Genomic DNA, 25,109 nt, shown 5'->3' with positions numbered 1-25,109 from the left:
CTAACTAAAAGCAAAGGTTTTGGATTTTTTTTCTATGTCCTCTTTTTAAGACCCTTTTCTGTTTAATCCTCGAAAAAAGCTATAAATTTATTTTTTCTGTACATACATAGCTTTATTTGTACACTTAGCTTTTATTTGATAATTGAAAGACAAATTTTCAACAAAAAACCCATTTCTAATTTTTGAAAAACTATTTTCATTTTAAGGGGCCAATTCCTCGAAGAAAGCTTGAAATTTGTTATTTATTATATAAAATACCTTTATTTGTCCTTAAAGTGTTAAATTCATGATTTAAACACGAATTCGCAAATAAAATCAGGAAGTTTGTAAAAAATATGCTTATTGTAAGCCGTTTTCCAGATATATTTCAGAATAAATAAACGCATTTTAATCCAAAAACTAATATTTTTTTTTTTTTTTTTTTTTTTTTTTTTTCAATATGCTCTTTTTAGTACCTTTTTCTATCGAATTCCTGTAAACAAACTTCAAATGTTTTTTCTCTTTAATCATATTTTTTTCAAAAATTTCAAACTGAATATATTTAGTTGATGATTAGTTTTTTAAAAATAAATTATTGAAGTTCGAAGACATATAAAAATGTTTCAGCAAAGAAATAAGGCATTTGAAGTATGTTTCGAGGAACAAGAGTTACACACTTTCCTTCGTCTTTATCTCTTTCAAGTTATTAATGGTAGTTTCTATTGCCCTGGCTACATTAAGTACTTCTTCAAGACTTCAGAAACCTTTTTTGAACACATTTTGACGAACTTGGGTGTTATAAGTGTTTCTTGGGACATTAACTAATATGATTTTGTCTTCAAGGATGCAAAACACCCCTTACATATGAATTCCCCAAATTTAGCTTGGCCTCTAATCTTAGTGATGAAGTCATCAATGGGTTCCCCTATTACCTGTTTGATTTCAGACAGTCTTAACCACTCAAACATGACTGACTCAACAGGAAGTTCGACATCACCCTAATTGCCGGATCCTACTCATCTTCCTCCATCTCTGGAGACACACTTGAGCCATTGGTTGACTCCTACTCAAGCACAGTCTAACAACAAGGTTTTCTTTTTCATGGAAGACATTTCCCCAAAAGTGGGGTATACCTCTTAAATTCGTCCATCCACGATAATCATCGGTGGCCTCTCTGAGTTCCACTCATATCGAAGGGTTGAGGTTGGCTTAACCCTAGATATCCTGCGGACATCGGGGACAGCTCTTTATCATTGATACAGAGTCCCGTAGGACCAGTAGTCTCAAAATCGAAGCTTTTTGTGTCACACACAGTGAGACAGATAGTCCCGAATAATTGTTACCAATTCGGCCTTTCTCTTTCCTTCCAGTTCCTTTACATCCTTCACCAATTTCATCAGCTCAGCAAGCATCAAACTGGGTAGGAGTTTTACCATCCTTTTGCCACTGGTGGTGTATTACAATTTACTTAAATAGAATAATATTACTTTAAAATTCGTTGCATAGATGAGGTGTCAGTGAGCAGTAAAGTAGACACAAGACAAGCAATAAATATAAAAGGTGATTATATTCTCTTGACCTCTAAAAGACACTGTTTTAACGCTTATATATACATACATAAAAAGGTAACTCAATAAAAGATAGATTAGTGAAAGTATTGCATTTATACATCTGTTAAAGATGGGTTTAGATTTATCAGTTATTTAATTAAAATACAAGACAATTAGGATGAAGATATTGGCGATCTTTGAATCTGTGGTTACTATGTTCTTATAAAATATAATTTTGTTCCCTCAATTTCACACTCGAGTTTTTTTATATCACATAATACCACAATATCATAAATAAAATTGAGTGATGCTCACTGACGTCAGAGCATCCTCATATTAGGGATGACGTTATATCTCACGAGCCGAGCTCTTAGCGTCTCTCCTCATAGGACTCCTATCGATTTTTTAAGACTTTCACTTTTTACTTAGCTCCGCTCCTTGAGGATACCTACAAGGAGACCTTTAATGAAGATAGTGATCTGGATTTCATTAGTTCAGGAACTTTAGTGTTGTTCCCTAAGCAAGGAAAAGATGTTTTAGTTATAAGTTACTACAGACCAATTAATCTACGTAACTTTTCATATAAAATAATGACGGGCATACCAAATATGAGAAAGGCGAAAGGGCTCCAATGCATTATTCCGAGTAAACAGAAAGGATTCACGAAACGAGAGTAGCTGAAGACATTTTTGGCATTATTCAAGAATCCATCAGTGAGTTATAAAGTGAGAAAAAAGACTTTTTGTATCTTTGAAAGATTTTGTGAAAGCGTTTGATTTGGTTTCTCATATACTTCAGCAATTAATCAAAGATGCATTTACTCCCTGGTTCGTCCATATGATTGTCACTGTCCTTGGTCGAGCTTTCTGCAAAATAGAGATAGAAGGTTATTCCTGCCGGTTACATAATACAAGAGGCTGTAGACTAGAGGGTTGCGTGCCCCCTTCCTTATTCTTAGTGGTAGCCAATAGCCTATACAAGAAATTAATGATCAGATTATAGATTTTAGATATTTAAACAAAACTTACAAATCATTTTGCTACGCAAACAGCCTCACTCTGATTCTTGAAGGCTCTCCAGAAAACTTAACCCAATCTCTAATTTCAACTTTCCAAACTCGATATGTTTAAAAATGACTCAGACCGAAGTGTGAATCTCGGTAAAACAGAAGTCTTAAGCTCTGACGAGGAAGTATTACGAAGTAGTTTTCCAAATCTGAAAGTTTCCCAATTACCTTCAGTTTTGGACTAAAAGATTGACGTCTCAGGGGGAGAGACTGCTATAGAAAGAAACGAGACACAAGTCATCTCAAAATTGGAAAATCTTTTAAAAAAATTACTCATCTCTCATTACTGAAATATTATTCCAAAGGCTATACATCTGCTGAGATTCATTCCTTGTCATGAAGGGGCCTGTCGAAAAATAGATTGTATTCGAAATGACTTCTTCTGGAGTACAATAACACCGTATATACCAAAATGAAGAATTGAGGCTTCCATTCTCGATTGGGGGCTAGGATGTTTAATTCTGGATACCTATAGAAATTCTTAAACTAAGCGTGGGTTTCAAGGCTTGTGGAAAGTGAAGACCTTTGGGCTCGAACGATAAAAATAGCTTCTTTCTGACAACAGGATATTAGCTGAACAAAAGACCTCATATGAGTCCAGTAGAAATCACAAAAGAAAAAAATCAAGATTTTGGTCTCCTTCTGGGCCAAAATGGTACACGCTCTTAGAATTCCCTTTACACATACAGTCCTTCTTTTATTAGGTCTATACGAGTCCCTAAATTATAATTTAAGGTTACATAGTAATCAATAACTATAAAAATCTGATCGACTCACCTCATTGGGGTATAATAAAGGGTAGGAAGCCCTCCTTGACTTTCCACAACTTCTTGGAGAGAGATCGCGCAATTAAGCAACGACGTGAAGCACATAAGGACTACACTGCGGGTATTATTGCCTTTTCTGGAAGAGTCCTAGAGAATAAACAGAAATATTTAATAAAAAGACGTCTGGATCTGTTAGGTATCATTCGGACAACCCTATTCTGAATAAATCAGAAAGCAATGGCTAAATCCCTTCTCAATCTCTTAAAGAAAGTTGTTTCGCTATAAATTAGCTACAAGCTCCTTCTTTATAAATAATAATACCCTGAACCCGCTGGAGACATATTGTATCTTTTGTAAAATCGAAGTAGAGTCCTCTCGCCATCGATTCTATAGTTGCCCTTGGGTAGTCCCCTTCCTTAATGCAGCAAAATGTTTAATGGTCAACGCTTTTGGAGTGACGATCTTGCAGAGCGACTAGCTCATAAGGATGAAACCGGCAGTTGAAGAAAATATCAAATTGGATTGCATTAAATTAGACTTCCTATTATTAATTAATGAACATAAACAGAAAATAGCGGTCCCACACTACTCTTAGTAAAAACATTGGAAAAGATTACTTAACTTGATTACCTTTCTTTCAAGGACATCACTTGTTTTATTATCAGATTGGTTAAACTTTTTTTTTAAGCGTATCTTAGCTTTGTCGTGGTTTAACTGCTGTTGTTTTTTTTGTTTTGTTTTTTGATATTTCACCGAGGAGTCTTTGAAGTTAAAATCTAATTATGTAATATATTATTATCGTGTTTCCACTCTTAATTTAATTAGAGTTATCTATTCTTACTTTACCATTGTTAATTTATTATAATTGTTCTATATTATGTTAAAGTTGTACCTAATAAATGCTAGTTAAAAAAATAAAACAACTACTTCTCAATTTAGAATAGAGAATAATGCCGTCGAAAAAATATCCCTAGACATTTTTTTTTTTTTTTCCAAATATTGCAAAATTTATCCCATAACATGTCCCATAATTTGAAAATAACATATTGGCTATTATTGAAAATCGGCATCCCCGTTTTAGCTTGACCAGGTTCAAAAGAGGCGCCTCTGCAAAGTTTGAGGCTCCTATGCCAAAAAACAGACATACAAAAATTGTATTTCATATATAAGATTAACATTGAAATATCTCTTCCCCTCTAGTTGCTAATGGATATGACATGTTGTACAATCAAATATTATGATTATCAGCGATGATGTAAATCCAGTGTGTTTTTAAGATGGTCTGTTAATTTGTAATTGGTAATATAGAGAAAGAATTTTTTTTTCCTTAGCAGTTGTCATTACTATTTAATTCCTGAGTAGTGAATATCCTTTACTAAATAGATTGAATTATAGTCAAAAGCCTGATTCAACATTCCTGTGTACTCATAAAAGATTGAATATAACCTTAAGGATTTGTTGCAGAGTTAAAATTGTAAGTTCTTGTTGTACTCAGGGTAGAATTGGGGATCGATATTTGAGTAGTTATAGAAAATATCCTAATTTATATCCTTTTCTCGTTCCTCTCTTGTCACAGCGGATTGTACATGATCTAATGAAACGTCATGAGTATTATTCTTTCTCCTCCAAAAACTTCTTCCAATTGTCAGGGGTACCATATTGATTTTCGGTTTTTTTTTTAACAAATCCATCCAGCACTGGATTTTCTTCATAGATTAACAATTTACCCGTAGATATAGATGACTAGTAAATTGATAAATTAAATTATTAAAACGTATATTTGTTATATTTAATTAAAGAATTAGTAGTAAAATATAAGAAAAAAACTGAAAAAACGATTAACTATTTCAAAAAATATTAATTAGATATTTATATAGAAGTTACACACAGAAACTCAAAAAAAAAAAAATAGTAATGAGAAATTATGCAATATAGAGGTTGTTGACATTTAGTATTACAAATTCAATCAACAAATTATTAGCTACGAATGTAAATCTGTGTGCACGGAAAATGGCTAATGATAACTTTGCCCTGGTGAAAATTGTCATTGTGAAAAATCAGAACATTAGTAACAAAATCAGAATACCTCGTCCCAAAACTTGTTTTGTGCAATGGCAAGGCCAGCAAGGAAGTTAAAAACCACAGCCGTCACTATACAAATTATTTAAGTCCCCTCCAAAAACTTCAAAATGAACCTTGACCCATTGATTTGCTTAAGACTACGGCAGTTACACCATACAGGTTAAAAACCACCGCCACGATTTCACAAAGCATTCAAGCTCTCTCCAAATACTTCAAAAATAAAAGGTACATAGGTTGTTTGAGGCTATACCAAAGATGCCAGGCAGGTTAACCCCTATCGATACTGCTTCACAATGCATATATACCCCTTCAATGCTTCCAAAACAAACCCAGTCCCATCGGTTGATTAAGACTATGGCAGGCACACCAAGCAGGTTAAAAACCACCACCAACACTTCCCGAAGTAATTAACCTCCCTCCTAATACGTCAAAATGAACCCCTATCCATGGGTTGATAAAGTCTACGGCAAAGACACCAAGCAACTTAAAAACCTTAGCCCGGTGTTCATTTTGAAGTATTTGGAGGAGACTACATGTATATAAATTTGACACATAAAAATCGATGTATAATTGAAATGTATTTCATTTTCTGAATATTTTGTTTAATTTTTTTGTATGCCCAGTCCTGGCTATTTCATATACTTATATATATTTCATAAAGCTGTATAATGGCCATAGGGTGGTATAGGATTGTTTACCTTTGTCTTAATGTGGAAGTTATGAAAATAATAAACACTTAATAATATTAATTTAAAACAGAAAACACATGATCAGATAACTGGCAATGATTATATTTTACAATTTATAAATTAAAGAATAAAATAGTAGTAAATTTTAACCAGCCACACTCTCTAGATAAAAATTGTATTTCACGACGCTTATTTTAATAATACCTTCAACATATAGTTAAATATGTTAAACACAAAAGACGTGAGGATACACAATGAAGATTTTGTTTGATTTAAAAAGGAGAAACATTTCTGGCTTCCCTAAATTACGCACATATAGTATAAGAAAGCACATTTTAGCATCCAACCCTCCTCTCAAGACGTATTTTCCAATTCTAATGCCTAAAGGATTGTTTCAGTAGATGATCTCTGATATTTGTCAAAAAATGGTGCATCAGAAACTATCTTTATATATCATATTCAATTCCACATGGAATTGATAGACCCCAATGTTGTAATGCTGCAAATCTTTCCAAGAAGTCAGAAGTCTTACAAATTGAGGGAAGTGTAACTTCAGAGAAACAATACGTTAATGTCCGTAACATTTACCTTGTATTGCCAGGTAACTTTTTTTTCATAACATTATTCGGATCTTAGTAAAAGAAATTGAATTAATAATTTGCCATATGTTTCTGCTGTATTTGTAACTCGAGTTTGGAATAGATAAACAAGTTTTAAGGTTGTCCGATCCGCACTACAGTTTTACCATGTTGTATAATTTTATAATATTATTATTTTTTAGATTTATATTCAATAATTATTTTACTTTATCTTCCCATACATGGTTTGAGATGTTTAATGGTCGCCTTTTAATAATTTTATATAACTTAATTTACGTTGTTTTTTCTTCCTCAATTCATGATGATGAGTATCAGCAACATCTCTCTGGCGTTTCTATTGAATTGTAAGGAACTGGTTCTACAGGCTTGGTAGCTGCTTCGCCAGGAATTACTCTATCCTCTTTGACTTTCTCTTTGTGACAGGGTCGATCTCAAACAGGAAATTTGCACTCCTGAGTCTATTGTATACGCTACTCAGGGACCGTCAACGTTTGCATCGATTTGTCAATTTATATTCCACCATTTCTTTTTCAGCAACGTTAGACTCTATAGAAATTTGTCTTATTGAAGGTAAAAAATTTCTCCCATTAGTTAGGCTTAGTGTTGCTGAAGTGACACCATTGCCTGGTTTTCATGACCTCCAGTAATCCTTGCTAACTTTCATGAATTTTTCTCTAAATGAGTCAGGTTATAGGATTACTGTATCACCCTCTTGGATTGAGTTTGTATAAGACTTCAACCTTTCTCTACTAATACTCAATTCAATTAAATATTCTTGCCTTTATCCTGTCCAAAAAAATTTCAGGAGTTTTTTCCTTGACAACCACATGTTACCATTGGATAACGAGGACGATATTGATTCATTCGGATTGTCTATTACGCCCTTTTGACGACCATGAATCAGAAGGTTTGGAGTAATAGCTGAAGGTGATAGGGGATCCTGATTGGAAACTCCCAGGGCTCCATCATTTATGATACTTGTTATTTCTATAATTAATGTTTATATTTCTTGAATTGTCTGTCGATTTGTTGCACTGCATTTCTGAACTGTGTTTTTAATATGCAAACTATTCTTTCTGTAACCCTGTTTGTATAGAGTTCCTCTGTTTTGGAGAATTCCCAATCTATTGGGGAATCCTCATGAAAGGTTTTTGATTGAATCTTATCAAATGGCGTTAGAAAAAAGTTCCTTTAAATAGTTGTTTGCTTTTTGAAAATTTGATGCATTGTCTGAATAAAATTTGGATGGCCTGTCACAATTTCTAACAAATTGTCAAAATGCCTCGAGGAAATCTAATGTTGAGCATGATCTTGAAACTTATATATTTATAGCTTTAGTGTAGAAACATCTAAAGAGTGCAAGTCAAATCTTTTGAGCTTCTTTATGCATTTCACAATCATTTTTGCATGATAAAGGTCCCAAATAGTCTATTCCAACATGATACCATCGAATTACATTATCAATTCTCAAAATTGGAAGTAGTGACATTTTTGATTATTCAAACTTTATGTACATGCATCTAGGTGTTTTGCATGATTTCACTATTGCTTTGACATATGAAAAATTTCCCATAACCCAATAACCTTTGTCTTAACAAATTAAAAATTTGTTTTTGACTGATATGCCGAAATCACACAAAGTTAGATGGTGAAAAGTTAAATTTTGTACCCGACAAAATCAACGATTTGTTGTATCATCCAGAGTCCGACGCACTCATATAACTTTTCCACAGGTCATTTAAACGGGCCTAGTAGCACGAATGCTGGAAGAAAAAGAAAACTCAATTACTCACAGGCCGCTCAGGATCCATGGTCTTTAATTTCTTTAACGCATCCACCTTGACTCCTGGAAACCTCGACGTCGAAAGTTTCTTCAAAATAATACATACATGAACTTTATAGCTACATAAATCGACAAAATAACCGACTGAAAGATACAGCAAGGAACAGAGAGAGTTCTCATCCACCATCCATAGCTCCCTCATTGAAGTTCTTGAGTTGTTGTTTTTTCTCCTTAAGTCGACTTTGCTTAGTCTCCCAAGAAAACTATTTCATTAATAAGTGTTCTTTATGTATATAAAGCAGAAATAACTCATCTCAAACACATTTTTATCAATTCAATTTATAAAGAGGAGTTTGAGATCTATGGTTTATATAGTCTGGACACTTTAAAACTCATCCCTGATTAGTGATTTCTTTAATCTTTGTGATTATCTTTTGTGATTCGAAAACAAATGGAAATTGATTCTAGAATGTTAAAAATAATGCAAGTTTAACAGAAATACAAGGTTATAGCAATAACGGGTGTACGACTGATGTTTGACTTCCACCACGGTTAAAATATTGACGTCATAGTAGATGAGTGGTTGTATGTCTTGTCAAAATCTGACTGTCTTGCCCAGCAGTAGGTACAATACATCAGATGGAAAATTCTAGCAAGCCCGATTACATGATGTTCTAACCTTGTATTTCCATTAACCTTTTCTTTTTATAGTTTTTTCTGCAAAGCATATTCCATTGTACTATTGCATATAAATGTGCTATAAAAATATAAGTGACTTTTTAACTTTAATTGATTTCTATTAGAATATCTTAATGTATTGCAATTCCCTAGCTCATTGTCATAGGAATCTTCTTGTAAACGGATAAATTGCATGTTAGCATATTGGAATATTACTCTCTCGAAGATATAGATTCTTTAATAAATAAATATATTACTAAATGTGGGCCATATGAGCTAATTATAAGTGGTTTGATTGAAGACAATAGTTAAAATATATCAAAATAATAATACGACTTTTTGAGTAATAATTGAACAAATAATATAACATCTATGGTATTCTTCCAAATTTAAATTTCCTATTTATGAGTTCTCTGTTATTATATTTTTTTATCTTATTGATTCATTCGGTTTTATTTTGGATATGGAAATGCTATTTCGTTACTGAGATTGAGACAACATGAGTCCTGCACTATATTGTCAGAAGTCTATTGATGTTGTAACTTTAACTTCGCCTATTCATCTTAATAAACTTTCTTCTTCGTTTACAATCGATGTAGGGTTTCATCTTTATGATGAGAATACTTGTTTGCAAGATCTGAGTCATTATTAGATTTCCAGAAGAGATTGGTTTTCTTTTTACTTCTCAAATAGTCTAGTTTTTCGGAGGAAAATTGACGAGACAGGCAGGAGATCAAATTTAAAAAACTCTGCTTATCATCTTATAAAAAACTAAAAAAGTTATTGAATTATCTTCTAATCAATAAAATTTAGACTAATATAAAATTTATATTTATCAATTTTTATTGTTTTATTCTACGAAGGCAACAAAACAAATAATCTAAATGTTAAATTACATAGAAGGTTGATTGTTCTCATTAATAAATTACTATTAACTTCTGGAAAAAATAATAGAAAATATTTTACCAATCTTGGAACGTTAAAAAAAGGGTGCGTCTTCCATGAGTCTAGAATTCCGTGCTTAAGTTAATAGCAAATTATTAACTTCTTCAAATTGCGTCTTAGTTGATAGTCTCAAAGCCATATAGATAACTTGTTTAAAGGACAAACACCTTATGAAAACATACATTTATATTAGATTTCGAGTGAAATAAAAGTTAACCATTCAAAATTAGAATTCGTCAAAATAAGTACCTGATCGCTTCTGAAATGTATAATTTTAATTATTTAAAACAGAACTTTCTTAAAAAGACAACAAATTGAAACTACTAAAACTTATAGGAGTTTTTCTAAATAACATGAAATTTTAAAAAATATATTAATAGAATAAATATCACTTATACAGTATCATAACCTTGACATATTATAACAGCTCTTATTTTTACATGAACCAAAAAAATTAAATATTCCTTGAGTAATAACGTTCCAATGATATTTTTAATCATTGTCCCCTATTCCCTACTTTACAAAAATTAGAAAAATAATTAGCAAAGCGAGCATGAAGAGATTTTAAAACATCAATGGAAACATTTAATTATCTTATACAACAAACTTCTGAATGACACAAACGAGTACATAAGTTGAATGTTAGTTTGCACGAATTACATATACTATCACTATTGTTGGAATTATTCTCATTAAACGTCATATTCTTATATTGTATTCTTTGCTTTATGATGGACATAACATTTGTCGCATATGTAACTTTTTTGTTACTAAATTCTCAGATTGAGCTATATCCTCATCAAAATCGATCAAACTTTTTATTAATAATTGAAATTTACAATACCAAAAGGTGAATAAATAGAGGACGGTATAACTTACTCTATAACAAAACACAAAATATAAGAATATAAAATATAAACACATATATAAGAGACGTATGTAGGGTTTGAGTTCTATATTTTAAATTAATCATATATTTAAGAAGAATATGAAAAAACCTTTAAGCTTTTGGAGGTAAAAACAGGTTAATATAATCAGGGTTACCAATGGCTGATTATATGGCCCGATATATAAAGGCTCAGATTACAACAGGAAGGTAGATGTTGGGAGGATTTGATACTGCTATGAGTATATGAAGAGATGATCAAGGTGATATTTGTTAGATTTATTTCATCGACAGGCATACATACAATATTATCAAAGAAAATATTTAAACTGGTGTGTTTAACACTAGTAGATCGAGGAAGAGGTCGAGGTTATGAACTTATTAATCATTTTCTTCCAAGGAAGACTGGGTAATACTTTTACTATTCCTACCAATTCCCCCCCTTCGATCTTCTTCCTATGTAAATTGGATTTGAGTCTGCATTGAGACAATGAGCATATTGAACTTAAACCAAGAACTGAGGAGGAATATCCCTGTATTATTGAATTCCAAACTCGATGAGGCGTGTCTATTCTGAATAATTATACAAGTAAAGTAAAGAAACAGTACTACCAATTATTTAAAAATTAACTAAATCATATTCCAATCGCAAATCAGTAACTTTAAATTCCAGACATAGAGGTTAAATTTATCTACTCTACTTCATATAATCCATACTGAGCTCATCGAATTGTTAAACTCTTTTACTTCAATGATGAAGATCTTGATATAGAAACAATGAGAGTAAATATAAAATGCACACTCACAATTGAGTCCTTATCTACAATTTTAACAAGGATTTGATGGGAGTAAGGGGAATTAATATTAAAGGAATCAACTTCATGTACACGATAAATGAGTGTACTATTAATAGGAGTGTTTGATTATATCTACAACAATGATTTATCTTAAAATTGAGTTGATAGTAAAAGCCTACTAGCTCTTTAAATGTAAGTTCTTGTTTTGTTTTTTTAATATTTTGATTAATAGAACCAAATGATTAATTGGTACATAAGTATATCCCATTTTTATGGCAGTACCAATGTGTTCCTGTAAGATTTTTACATGTAGATATGGCCAACTTATTTTGGCCATATCTTAGTATTTTGGATTAAAGTATCTGAATACAGTCGTTGAAAGATGAATTAGAAATAACTATATTCATTGCTGGATTTACTAGGTATAGAACTATTTCTTCTAACAAATATTAGTTACAGTTTTAATTAATAGTAGGGCATAAACAAACTAAAGAATATATATTAGGCCTGGGATAATATAATTATAGATTGCTTGAGGTCGCTGCTGTCTCCTCTATTTGATAATGATCATTAAGAGAGTTGTACTATTTTGTAACAATAAGGCGCCACTCTTTGTTGCCTTATTTACAAACAAATATAAGTAAACAACGCCCATTCCCTATTGATAACAAAAATAAGATTGTATTAAAACACACCTGGAATGAAAATTGGACTATATAAATTTGTAGGTATAATGCTACAATAATAAAAAACAAAATGTAGTAAAACCCAAGGGCTACGTAGATACTGAATTAAATGAATATATATATATAAATAGTTATTAACTTTATTGCAGCAAATCTTGAAGAAGTGAGTTTTTCTCTTGTCCAAATATAACCCAGAAAGAGCTGAAACTCTTCCAATTTTTAGTATTTACTATAATGCAGGACAATTTCCTTATACTTTTCAAATTATTTTGAGAAGTTTTTTATAATTTTTTTAAATCTAAAACATTTTTTGAAGTTAGACTAGGTAGGAATTGGCTTATTCTGCTTTGTTGTGAGTGAATGCATCCAAATATGAACCAGCATATACACACATAGGGTGTAATAATATTGCATATAGGTGTTAATTATAGAAACATTATTCTGATTTGGCTCTGACTAACTAGATTACATGAATAAAAATGCTTCTTTAACGATCTTAAGAAATCTAACTTTTTATTTTTTATAAAGAATAACATTTTTTGATGTTTTAGTACGTCCTTTCTAAGTTTTTTTATAATTTTATCACAAAATGTACGTACATAATCATGGTGTAACATATACTAAAACGAAAATATTTGACATATATTTTATAATAAAGAAATTTGTTGTATTTTAAAAATATTGTTAAATATATTGACCTTATTTTATTTGGGAAACTTGATAAAATTAAAATAATGGTCTAGCAATTTGACCACATATTTAACATGCGCTGAAAAAGTCTTTTTATCTTCTGTTCAGAATTTTCTAAATTCTTTTTCTCAATAGGAGAATGTGAGGAATGTGGGGAATATGCATCCTTTTTATCTTTTGATATAAAAGAAGTATGAAATTTACAATTTCGTTGATGCAGAGAGAGAGAAATTTGTTGAGATGTCTTTATTAAATCCTTTGAGGAAAATGAACTCGCTCTGAAATATAAAATAATTATTTCCAAATTGATGGATTTTCTTTTTATTGACAATTTATACATAATATATCAATTATACTTATTTTTGATACATAATATTAGTTATTATTATTGTTAGTGATGTAAATCGTGCGTATTTATTAGTTGGCTCGTTTTTTAGAATTGGTAATCTAAAGAATGAATTTTCTTTTCCTTAGCTTTTGTCATTATTATTAACTCCAGAGTATTGAATTTCCTTTTCTACTACATTCAATTATATTCAAAACATTTTTGTGACACCATAAAAGACAGAAAGTAACCTTGAGAATTTGATGCAGAGTTATAATTGTAAGTAGTGTTGTATCAGTCCTTATTTATTCGGTGCAGTCCAGTCTTAGGACAAGTACTATCAGTCCTTGGGACCGGTTCTTAAGACTGTCGGTCCTTCGAACTGTCAGTACTAGAACTGATTAAAAAAAAAAAAAAAAAAGTTGATTGACGTCATCAAGGACAAAACTTGATAAGTTCCTGGGACTGGTATGCATGACTGAACCGGACCGAGACTCAACTGGACTGGATTGCAGTCTTGAGTCCGAAATAAGGACTGAAACAGCAGTGATTGTAAGTTGTTAGACATCGGAGTAGTCCTTACCAATGTTGTTGTTTATTTCCTTCTTCCTCTCCTTCCTCGTCACAACCATAGCGATATAAAGTATACAGTACTTACTCTATATTCACGCAACCTAACCAGCTTATTATAATTAAATTTTTTAATAAATATAAACTATAAAATATATTAAACTTAAACGCCTATCTACTATATAATACTTGAATGTTTTGATCCTTTTGCAGTTTGTATTCATCAGCTGTCTCTCTCTTCGATTTCTTCCTCAAGAAAGCACTCTATATTTTTTATCTCAATAATCACAGCTAATTGAAGCCAATCTAATTAAACCCGATAACAGCTAAGCTGCTCCCTCTCAATACATTCTTTAAATTGTCATGGTTACCATGTTGATTTTTGTGTTTTTAATATGCTCAAAATACATACTATTTTCCTAACTAATTATTGTTCTCCGTAAACAAAACAAAAATATCATAGGTGGGACAGAGAGAAGAAGGAATATTTGTCTTCCATCTCCTAATTTTTATTATTTAAAATTACCAAGATTTGGTCGATTGGAATGACAATTTTGGGGAATGTAATGTATGCCTAGATGAAATCACGTCTTATAACATAGAATATTATATAAAAGAAAATGGGGAAATGCATTCATTCAGAAAAAAATTGTTCTGTTAGAACACTTTAATACAATGATTCGTTGATTGTCTCATTAAATTGATAATTCGTCTTCAATAATACATATATTCATGGCCGTAGGTTTGGAACTCATTCATTTTTGTAGAGATTTTTTTAGGTCAAATATGCCCAACTGAATCAAACATAAAAGCTTATAAAATCTTATAAAACGTGTTTTGTAAATTTCTTACCATTGACTGGGAAAAATCAACGTAGTCATACATAAGTCAAATAACTTCGCTACAACTTATATGCCAATGCATTGCTTTATTTGTAGAGAAGATAAATAACCCAAAAGGAATTAGGTATGCGCATTAAAACAATAAAAAATATCTCTAAAAGAAAACAAACTATGCTTCAAATGTATAAATCAGTAGAATGTTAAACGCCAATGCAAATCCAATGTAAAAAAGAATGGGAGAATCGTTTAAATCACTCACCTCTGACGAAAAATTCAGAGCCATGATATTAAATCTAAAAAGAAAGATCTAAGCTGAACAAGACAGAAATTCGATCAAAGGAATTAAGGACATGTGTTATCCAATTCTATCACGGATACAATCTTGGAATAATCAAAGGAGACTTCTATTCAGTACACCCGTATCACAGATCTATTCTATAATCTAACCCGGTATACAGTATTACACTAAATTATAACCATATATACATAACAGGACTTCATGAATAATTTAATTTTTTAATGTAGTCCTAGTGTATATATAAGAATAGCCCTTCTCTTCAAATTGCAAACAAAATATTAATATGTCAGTATGTACAACACTTGTAAACACCATAGAGATAAAAAATATAGAATGCTTACTTGAGGAAAAAATTTAGGGAGAGGCAGCTGATGAATACAAAACAACAAAAGGATAAAAACATTCAAATATTATATAGTATATATTAAATACTTAATAATATGCATTTAGAGGCCTAATGGATAAAGAGGGTACTCATCATAGTTCAAATTTTCCTCTTTTCTATTATCAAAATATTAAGTAAACTTGTTATAATAATTTATCAATCTCAATTTTAACTCTTAGGAAGAATAATGATTTCTTAAAAGAATCTCAACAATTGGTTTTTAAATTTACCTTGAATCACATTATACAACATTATGAAGAACATTTTCACGATCGACTTTTTTATAAATTCCTAATATTCTCGTTTGTTCTCGTAAATACTTGTTTTAATAAAAAATATTTTAGAATATCTAAGACAAATAAACATGTAATCAATGAAGTATAATTTATTCTACAAAATATTAAATAATAATAAAATTAAGTCTTTAAGCCTATTATTGATATTTTTCAAATTATTAATTCTGAAACTGATTAAAATATGGCAATTATCAAATATAACTGCTATTTTGATTTCAAGGTGTCTCTTTTTGCACTATTTTTTCACACTCCCAAAGGATACATATACTCTTACGCGTATGTATGAGTAATTACTATATTTACCGTTTGCCTTTTTTCAATAAGGTAATCAGAATTCATTGTTTTACTAATGTCTTCTTCATAAGTTCTTCTCTTTAAGATTCATCCATGAGACTCCACTTTTTTTAAGTGCATGGAAAGTCGAAAATGGGGGTCACTGCTCCATCAACAACTAACAAGAGTGCACTTAGCTTTGTGCTTAATGATGTCAGAGTCCTTGAAGTGCTTAAAAAATGTAATTAGTTTCCAATCTTTGCGACGGCTTTAGAAGCACTTGATTTTTAGGACATCTGAAAATAGATGTATATAATATATATGGAATATTAAATTAAGTAACAACTAACAAGGATGCCAAAACATATAATTGTTTTATAAAGTAATGAAAATACTTATGAAAAGCTTATTTCCTCATAATTGTGGTTAAGTTCACATTTCTTCCACAATTTAATGGCAAGATCGTGCTCTAGGGATCTAGAAAAAGCCGGTGTTCTTGAAGTACAATTTAATACAATGCAAGTCTCTACGAAGAACTCTACGAATAAAATAATAAGAATGTATCAAGTTCCAATGACACTATGATTAACTTAGCAGATACCAAACTCCTTTTGTAAAAATTAGAAGGTCACTAATTATTAATTTATTAAGATTTTAAGAAATATTATGGATAACTGAAAGGATAATGTTGAAATAATAACTGAATGATTTGATCATTATGTTTCTTTATTGTTCACCCACTGAACGCTTCAATAAATTGTCCTTGTCATTCTAATGAGTAAGTACTCTCTACTTTATATCTCTGTGGTCAACACATTATCGTTCCCTATTTTTATCTTTATTTTTTTTTCCTCTCGTATCAGTTCAATTCACAATATTAATATAAACAAAACATTTTCAAAAATATAATTAATTAATTAAGTTGAAACATAATTTCTTTTTTGATTTTTCTCGGCGTTTTATTTTTGTTTGGGATTTTATGATGTTTTAGCTGTACTTGCGATTTTTAGAAATTTCCTATTCCTCACATAAATACAACTATTTTCCATGCGTATAAAGTGTGTTCGATTTTCTCTTTTAACAGTTCTTACAAACTAATCCCATAATTTTGTTGTAGGATTTTGTATCCAAACTTGACTTCCAATATCCAATGTACATACATCTGTATTTTACTGGTGTCGTAATAACATTTTAATTTAGTACGGATATTGTGTAATTTATTTGGGACGTCATACACCTATTTCTTCAGTACACTTCTATCTGTGGGATTTTTGACCCTAGGTTTTGTCCATGAACTTTTTGATTAGGAGAGTATCCCCACTCACAGGGTGTATTTCTGTACTCTAATAGCTAATATCTAAATTCTTTCGAATAAACTGTTTTGGTTCCACATATAGTAAGGAGGGTCTTCATATTTTTACGACTGCTTCTGCCATTCCGTCGCTTTTAGGATTGTAAGGACTTGATTGAAAAGGCAGATATTTATGAAATGCAATCAGAAGATTGGTTGGCCATTGTAGTCACATAAGGAGTCACGGACGATGATGTTCGCCGATAAATTTTAGAAAACACTAAACAATGAAATTTTAAAGAGACTATTACCTTATGCAGAACAATTGAAACTACTAAGAGTAATAAAGAAAGTTTAAATGATTTAGTATGAAAGAGTATAAATATAAATTCAAAAGCCAATAATGATAGAAGTTGATTTGAAAGAAGGAGTAATAATCAAGAAAAGTCATGGATGAGAAAGAGAGAATTAATATGTAGACAATGTGGATTCGAAGCAAATCAATATGGAAGACCAGGTCCTGGTAAAGAAATGGAATGCCCAAAGTGTAGGAAGAAAGGTTATTGTTTGAAAATATGCCAGTCCAAAGACATAAGTTCAATATTAATCGCCCATTCAGTTCGTCAATGTGAACTGAATATAATTACAATAGATATACCGAATGTAAACGGGGAATATATTTGAAATAAAATTTCTATATGTGATAATGGTGCAATGGCTTCTATTGCAGGCTTAAGAGTTTACAAAGATATATATTTTCCATCAAAGAGACCATGACATTCATCTGCTATGCCCAAGATAAAGTTCAAGATTGGAGGTTATTAATAGTGTTAAACTAATATATAGACTCGGTAATTGTCAATATAAAGAGGTCGTCCATTTCTTGAAGAAAATTGGATAGGAGGATATGTTTTTATCTCAACCTGCCTGTATGGGATTGGTAATTTTGCATCCAGATTTCCCCTGACTTATTTATTTCTACAGGAGACGCGTACAATAGTTGGTGTGACATAGCACTAGAAGGCCTCCAAAATGTCCTTAAAGTGGTGGATGATATTATCGTTGACAACAAAGATTTTGAGAATCATATTACGAGCGTAAGAATAATCCTAAACAGATCCAAGGAATTTGAAATCACATTAAGTATAGAGAAATTTCAATTCTCAAAAGAAGAAATTGATTTTGTCGGTGACAAAATTAATAAGAGTGGAATTTCTGTCAACGAAAATAAATTGAATACTATTTGTCAATTTTCCACTCCTACAAATCGAACAGGATTAAGGTAATTTATGGGTATGTCTAATCAATTGACTTCTTTACCACAAAATTGAGCAAAGTGGCCGAACGATTGAGAGACCTCTTGAAGATAAAGAACGAAATGGGAGTTTGTTCATTCCAAGGCGGTGGACAATATTAAAGATATTTAAGTTCAGCCACTCGTCGTAGCACTGTTTGATATGTTTAAAAAAACATGTATAGAAACAGACGCATTAAGAATCAAAGGTCTCGGAATCGATTTATTACAACGGCATGGAGAAAGATGAAAACTAATTGAATGTGGCTCGAGATTTATCACTGAAACACAGTCAAGATATGCAATGACCATAGAGTGGGCCATTAAAAAGTGTCATATTTACCTCAGTGGACTATTGTACATCGAAGTAATAACCGATCATAATTCTCTCTCCACTTTCTTCAATAAATATTGTTTAAACCAAATCAAACACTACAAAGTACAGAAGATTCAAAGGTGCTTTCAATATTACGAGTTCAAAGTACCATTTCTTAATTTCATTGGTAATAAATTTGACCCTCTAATTGTTCCCGTGTGTAATCAACAGTATGTAAAATTTAGAGATTTACTTTACTAGGTCATATTCGTCAGTTATCAAAAAGATACTGTATTATAATTAAAATTAATTGGTGAACCCACAGTTTTAAAAAGTGATGTAGCATGTAATCACAATATTACAATGCATTGAATAGTGTCAATATTTTTTGTCAGAAATCCTAACAGCTACTACTCTATAAGAAATCATTATAGTGCTCCTTGTCTCCACATAGACTAAAAATTTTCAAAATACGGAGGAATAACAGATAACAGCGCTAATAGCTAACAGGTTATTACACCCAAAAAAAAAAAAATATTGTAACTTTTTAACTCTTTTGTAACTATTGTAATGACTAGAATTCGAATTTGTAGACCTTTCATGTCAATTAATCAAAATTATCATTTAAGTTTTAATCTCTTTTCCTCCTCTATCTAAAGGTGAGTTCACTTAATTTCTTACGTACGCATAATTTCTCCATTTTTATTATTATTATCTTTCAGTCTACCTTTACTGCAATAGTTCCTTTTATTTTTTGACAACCTTTTGAAAAAACCTCTTCCATTAAATAATTTCCAGTTTTTTAATGATTTATCCTAGGTCAAGGAAAAAAACAAAAAAAACGAATGAGACTTATTCACAAGTTCTAACCATGTCATTCTAAGGCAATTAAATACAATTACGTCATATCATTAACATAGAAGAGAAACAATAAAATTACTGATTATTCCGTTATATTAAAATTTAATTATGATTATTCACAGTAATTAAAGGAATCTTTTCGTCTTTCCTCTTTACATCCATCCAGGAAACACAATATACACACATGGAGAGTGCACATATTTACAGGAAATATAAAGATTGACATCCTTTAGTATTTCTGGATGGCGAAATAACTCTTAGCTTTCATAAGATTAGGGCCATAAGTAGTAATTTTGTAACACACAACAACTGGCAAGAATTTTTCTTCATGTATTTTATCAGTAACAGCTCACATCATTTGGATAAGGATTGGAGTAAAGTCAAGACAATTTTTATTTAGAGATAATTACATTCTAGCCCCTAAATAAAGGCTACGAAAACACACAACAACTATCAAGAATTTATCCTCATACTTTTTATATAAATCTAAGTATGATGTTAATTGGAGCTCTCTGAGCTCTTATACAAATAAAAACCTTGTTTACCTCATCAGACACAACAATGACGACGAGGATATGATCCAATCCACATGACCTCATTGTTGTGAGATCGTTGGCTACGCTATAAAGATCATGCTGGATGTGGCTAGTCTTTTTTTGTTGACAGGGATCATATTACTCCATCTTTGAAAGATGGAGCAGTATTGTCTGTGTTAAATGTTGGGTTTCATGAAGGATACAATGGACCTGATATCCTTGTCGAGGGGTGAGGTTTGTAATCTATTCATATTTCGGTGCAGTTTTGACCGATATTAAATTTTTTACCCTAGCTCTACTCTTTCCTTCACTTCCTCGTCTGGTGAATTTGTAAAGGAGGAGGATTATATTTTATTTTCCCTGGGTAGCCTGATAGCTCAACACTGTCGGATGGATAATTGTGTACCACTGGAAAATTGTTGCGTCTTGACGAGGGAGAGACACAAACTTATTTATAAGGTGGAGAGATCCAGGATGACCGAGAGACACGAGGAGAAGAATTCACGTGGAGGAATAATGTTACACTTATTATAAGATCATGTGTATTCTAACTATACTCTAATATATTTACACAATACAAGACTATTTATAATACGTAAAACATAGTACTTTAATACATAGACGAATATACAAGAAGTTAAGAACATGTAAGGAAATATTAAATACATAACAAAAATATCCTGGTTTCTCTCCTGGTTGAGACGATCAACACTTTGTTGTTTCTTACAGGTATGCATGCAAAACGGGCTATATGGCGCCAGTATATAAATATAATATTTTAAGTAATCTGTTTTGGCTGGGCCTGGTTATTGATGGAGCGCATATGCAGGTTTGTCTTTATGATGCGGAACTTGTACAAATTTGGTGAGTGAATGGGTAGTGTATTTTATTTAAGTTCTTTGATAAGCTGGATCTTCTTTACCCTTCTTCTTACTATTTATCATTATTATTTACTATGATTAAGTGTATATTTTTATGTTTTGTCTATGTATTTTTTAATATAACTATTTTGACGTAAGTATTAATGTCAGAGTATGGTGACACCTATATTATGATATAAAATACTGAGATATAAATTATTTAATCCACGTCTTTCGTTTCTTCTCTGTGTCAGTTTAGATCCTCTTTCTATGACACAAAGGAAGAAAATATTCTTCAAATATTTGATTAGAAATGGATGGAACCGTTTTTATAAGATTGAGAGTGACAATGAGGACAATTGATACCAATCTTTAAATAAGTATCAATGTTATTTTTTCATATTCAAAAATGCACCTGATTGTTAGTTATTATGGGATATTGAACGGTTTCCATTTCTGAAACAATCATAATAGATACTAGATAATAATTTTGACTATATAATTGTAAATATAAGCCTTAGTATCAGGAAGCAAATCGTAAAGTAGTGAATGCTTATTGAGCTCATTATTGAGTGTATACATTAAAATATTTTTGTAAAATAATAAGGCATTCAAAAATGCTTAAGTTTGCTTTAAAATTAGAGATTAATCTGGTATACACATCATAATTCAATTTTCTTAAGTAAGACAATTTTTATTTTCCTCTAATATGTAATGCTTCATTGAGAATTATAAACACAAAATCCCTAAACATAGGCAATTAATCATTACTCTTTGGAACTCACATTAAGTTGATCATCCGTCGCTACGTGTCAATAAGTAATTCATGGAGAAACTATATTCATATTATCGTAAAAATGGTTATCGCATTCTTCTGCATCATTACTATGTGACTAAAAAAAACAAACTCTTAAAGTTTAATTTCTTTTAATTACCATATAACTCAAAATGACGAGAGCTAGTTCAAACTCAAAAAGGAACTCATACTCAAGAAACAGGAAAACAGATTCTCAATCATTCCAAAAAGAGGAAAAAAAAGAACTACTCAAAATTAAATGGCAGATAGCCAACTGTATGGCAACTTTTAAATTAATAGTAAAGAATTGCATAAAGTATAAGTATAAACATATTGTTCCAGAATCAATGAATGTTCATAGTATGATCGCGACATTCATAGCATTAAATAGAAAATGAAGAAGTTGTTGTAGAATAAGAAAGTTCTTTTATTATAGTGGATCTTCCTTCACCCTTCTTCTATTTTATTATTATTATGTCATACATGTGCATTGTGTATGTTTTATGAAGTAATACATATTTTTTACTATAAATAACCTAACATCTATGTTACAGTCTGAGTAGTGTGATTTTTACATTCTTAATCATAATATAGTGATTTATATATTATTCAACCACGCTACTGGTTTTTCCTCTAAAAGGGCTGGTGGCTCTGCTTAATGCAGAGATGGATGATGGTGTACTGCTGGAAAATGCGTTTTCTCATGGGGGAAGCGGGGTCTTTATTTCCTTTTGTTTAAAAGTACACCTTCTGAAACGCGTAGAGTGAATTTCGCCTTTCTCCGGTGTCCGTCCTGAGAGTACGGCACAGTGAACGGAGGAGTAGAGACTATGGTAAAACAGAAGTCATGTGGCTCCAAACCACACTAACGAATGTGATGCCTCAACCAGGTACACACTTCATCCCTCGACAAGGACATCATATCCATTGATAACTCTATGAGGAGTAATACGAGGCACATACTATATTACTCCAACCTTTGAAGATTGAGTGAGTTTATCTTTGTTGATGAAAAAAACTACCGACATCCAGTAGGGCTATCCTTGCAAGCAAGTTCACGTAGTTGGGATAGCTTTTGTTGTTCTTGACAGGGTAAATTCGACCCAACCCATAAAAGAGGATCCAAAACGATAGAAAGAATAAACAAGAGAGGAAGAACAATAATATATATTAGTATAAATTATTTTTTAGAATTTAAATGTCACTCTATCCTAACAGTGACACTCACGTTAGGGTATTTAAAGTAAGAATTTCATGGTACTTTATAAAACATATATACTTGCAAACTTATAAAGACTACTGCTAACTTATAAAGATTACTGCTAACTCAACCTAAATATTGGGTATAAATTGAATATTTTTGTTGTAATTCGGACGTATGAAAAGGTGAGCCTTTTCGACAAGAGAAAATGTATTTTGTTGATATGATTGATGCTGCAATTTTCTTTGGTTTCAAGGAAAAAGAATTATATGGATCTTATCCAAGGCCCTCCTAAAGTCATGCAAGCTTTTTATATTAAGATAAACGTTGACAATAATATGATAGGGGGGCAATAATCGCTTATTTCACTATGCTCTAATGAAAAAATTATAATCACTTTATCCAGATGTTATATATGTCTTCAGGACATCAAAGCTAAAGTATTCTTGTCATGGACTGATCCTACACTAGTGGTATTCGGACATTCTTCAGTTCAGTGAGAAAGTTGGAGGAGAAGTATGTGTATCAAGAAGGACTTCGTTACTGAAATATAGGACCAACACTCCTACGTCATGTCCAAAAGATTTTTTTATGACTTTTTTGGATAGTGTTATTTCAGAAATGAGTACTAGGTTCATCAACTATCAAATATTGTGATACTGAGTCTTTTTGAATTGTTGCCCGATCTTATCACCTGTAGGAACTACAGTAATCTTCAAGATTTCACCCAAAAGATTTGCTGAGATTCGAAAATTTGGCAGTAGAGCTTCAAATGTTGAAAATAAGGTGGAAAAATTCAATTGATAAACCAATTTATCTCTTATCTGCTCTGTATAAGTGTGATAGGACACCTTTTCGAAAATTTGCACTCTACTGAGAATTGTTTGCATCCTACCAGATACAACTTGTGTTGCACAATCAAACTTTTCTGAGGGTAAAGACTGTGTTGAGATCGACCATAAAGAACTCTAGGCTCACAGCATTTGCCCTGATGAACTTTAATAAAAGTATTAAGATAAAAAAGGAAGAAGTTGTGAATAGGTTTGTTCAGAAGCAGCCTTGGATACTTTTTTGTAGCTTTTATAGAAAACTTGAATAAATTTGCATTAATAAGTATGTATAATACTGTTTTTTTTCTGTTCTCCTTTTCTCTTTATTTTTCGATGACACACTGAACAGAATTATAGCCATCATTATATCAAATTATTGTCTTCCTGACCACTCAAGATAAAATTTTAAATGATTTCAAGATATGCAGGGGCACGCGTAGGATTTTATTTGGGGGAGTTGGCTTAATTTTTTGCAGATATTTAAAAAAAGTTTAACTACGAGACTAAAATGAAAAGCCAATAAACAAAAAAAAACTCAATTTCTTTTTTATTGTTTTCTTTTCTTTAAATTTAGTCTCGTAGTTAAACTTTTTTTAAATATCTGCAAAAAATTAAGCCAACTCCCCCAAATAAAAGTACCAAAAGCCATGATATTTGAGTTTAATAAATTTTGCAGTGGACAGATCTTTGAAAATTTGCCTTTCTTATCTAATTTGTGATTGTCTGAAGGGTGCAAATATCCCATAATTTCTTCACATTTAATTTTTGACAAGTAAATTAGAGCATATTTGTCGTAGTTGTAACTTGAATCAAATGTATTTTAAGCAACTCTTTCATTTTGAGATAACATTTTGAAATCCAAAAAAATGATGGACCTACCGCATGTACACAATTCAAAATTAAAGAAGAACAGGGCCTACTATAAAATTCATTAATCA

At 31.3% G+C, this 25,109-nt stretch overlaps 1 protein-coding gene across 50 annotated transcripts in view; it reads right to left on the bottom strand.

The window, feature by feature from the left end:
• Positions 1 to 1,527: 1,527 nt before the first annotated feature.
• The window catches only part of LOC121130332 (uncharacterized), a 44,766-nt gene continuing 21,184 nt past the window's right edge, over positions 1,528 to 25,109 (bottom strand). For 2 of the 50 annotated variants that reach the window (XM_071893872.1, XM_071893873.1), the window contains one exon: positions 13,004 to 13,475. In XM_071893872.1, the coding sequence (XP_071749973.1) occupies positions 13,247 to 13,475 (229 nt within the window). In that variant the 3' untranslated portion in view covers positions 13,004 to 13,246. The other 48 variants (XR_011784069.1, XR_011784071.1, XR_011784059.1 and 45 more) reach the window with 48 other exon arrangements.

The sequence above is a fragment of the Lepeophtheirus salmonis genome, unplaced genomic scaffold, assembly GCF_016086655.4.
Source record: "Lepeophtheirus salmonis unplaced genomic scaffold, UVic_Lsal_1.4 unplaced_contig_121_pilon___fragment_1, whole genome shotgun sequence".
Taxonomy (NCBI): Eukaryota; Metazoa; Arthropoda; class Copepoda; order Siphonostomatoida; family Caligidae; genus Lepeophtheirus; species Lepeophtheirus salmonis.
This window is presented reverse-complemented; position numbering and strand designations above follow the sequence as displayed.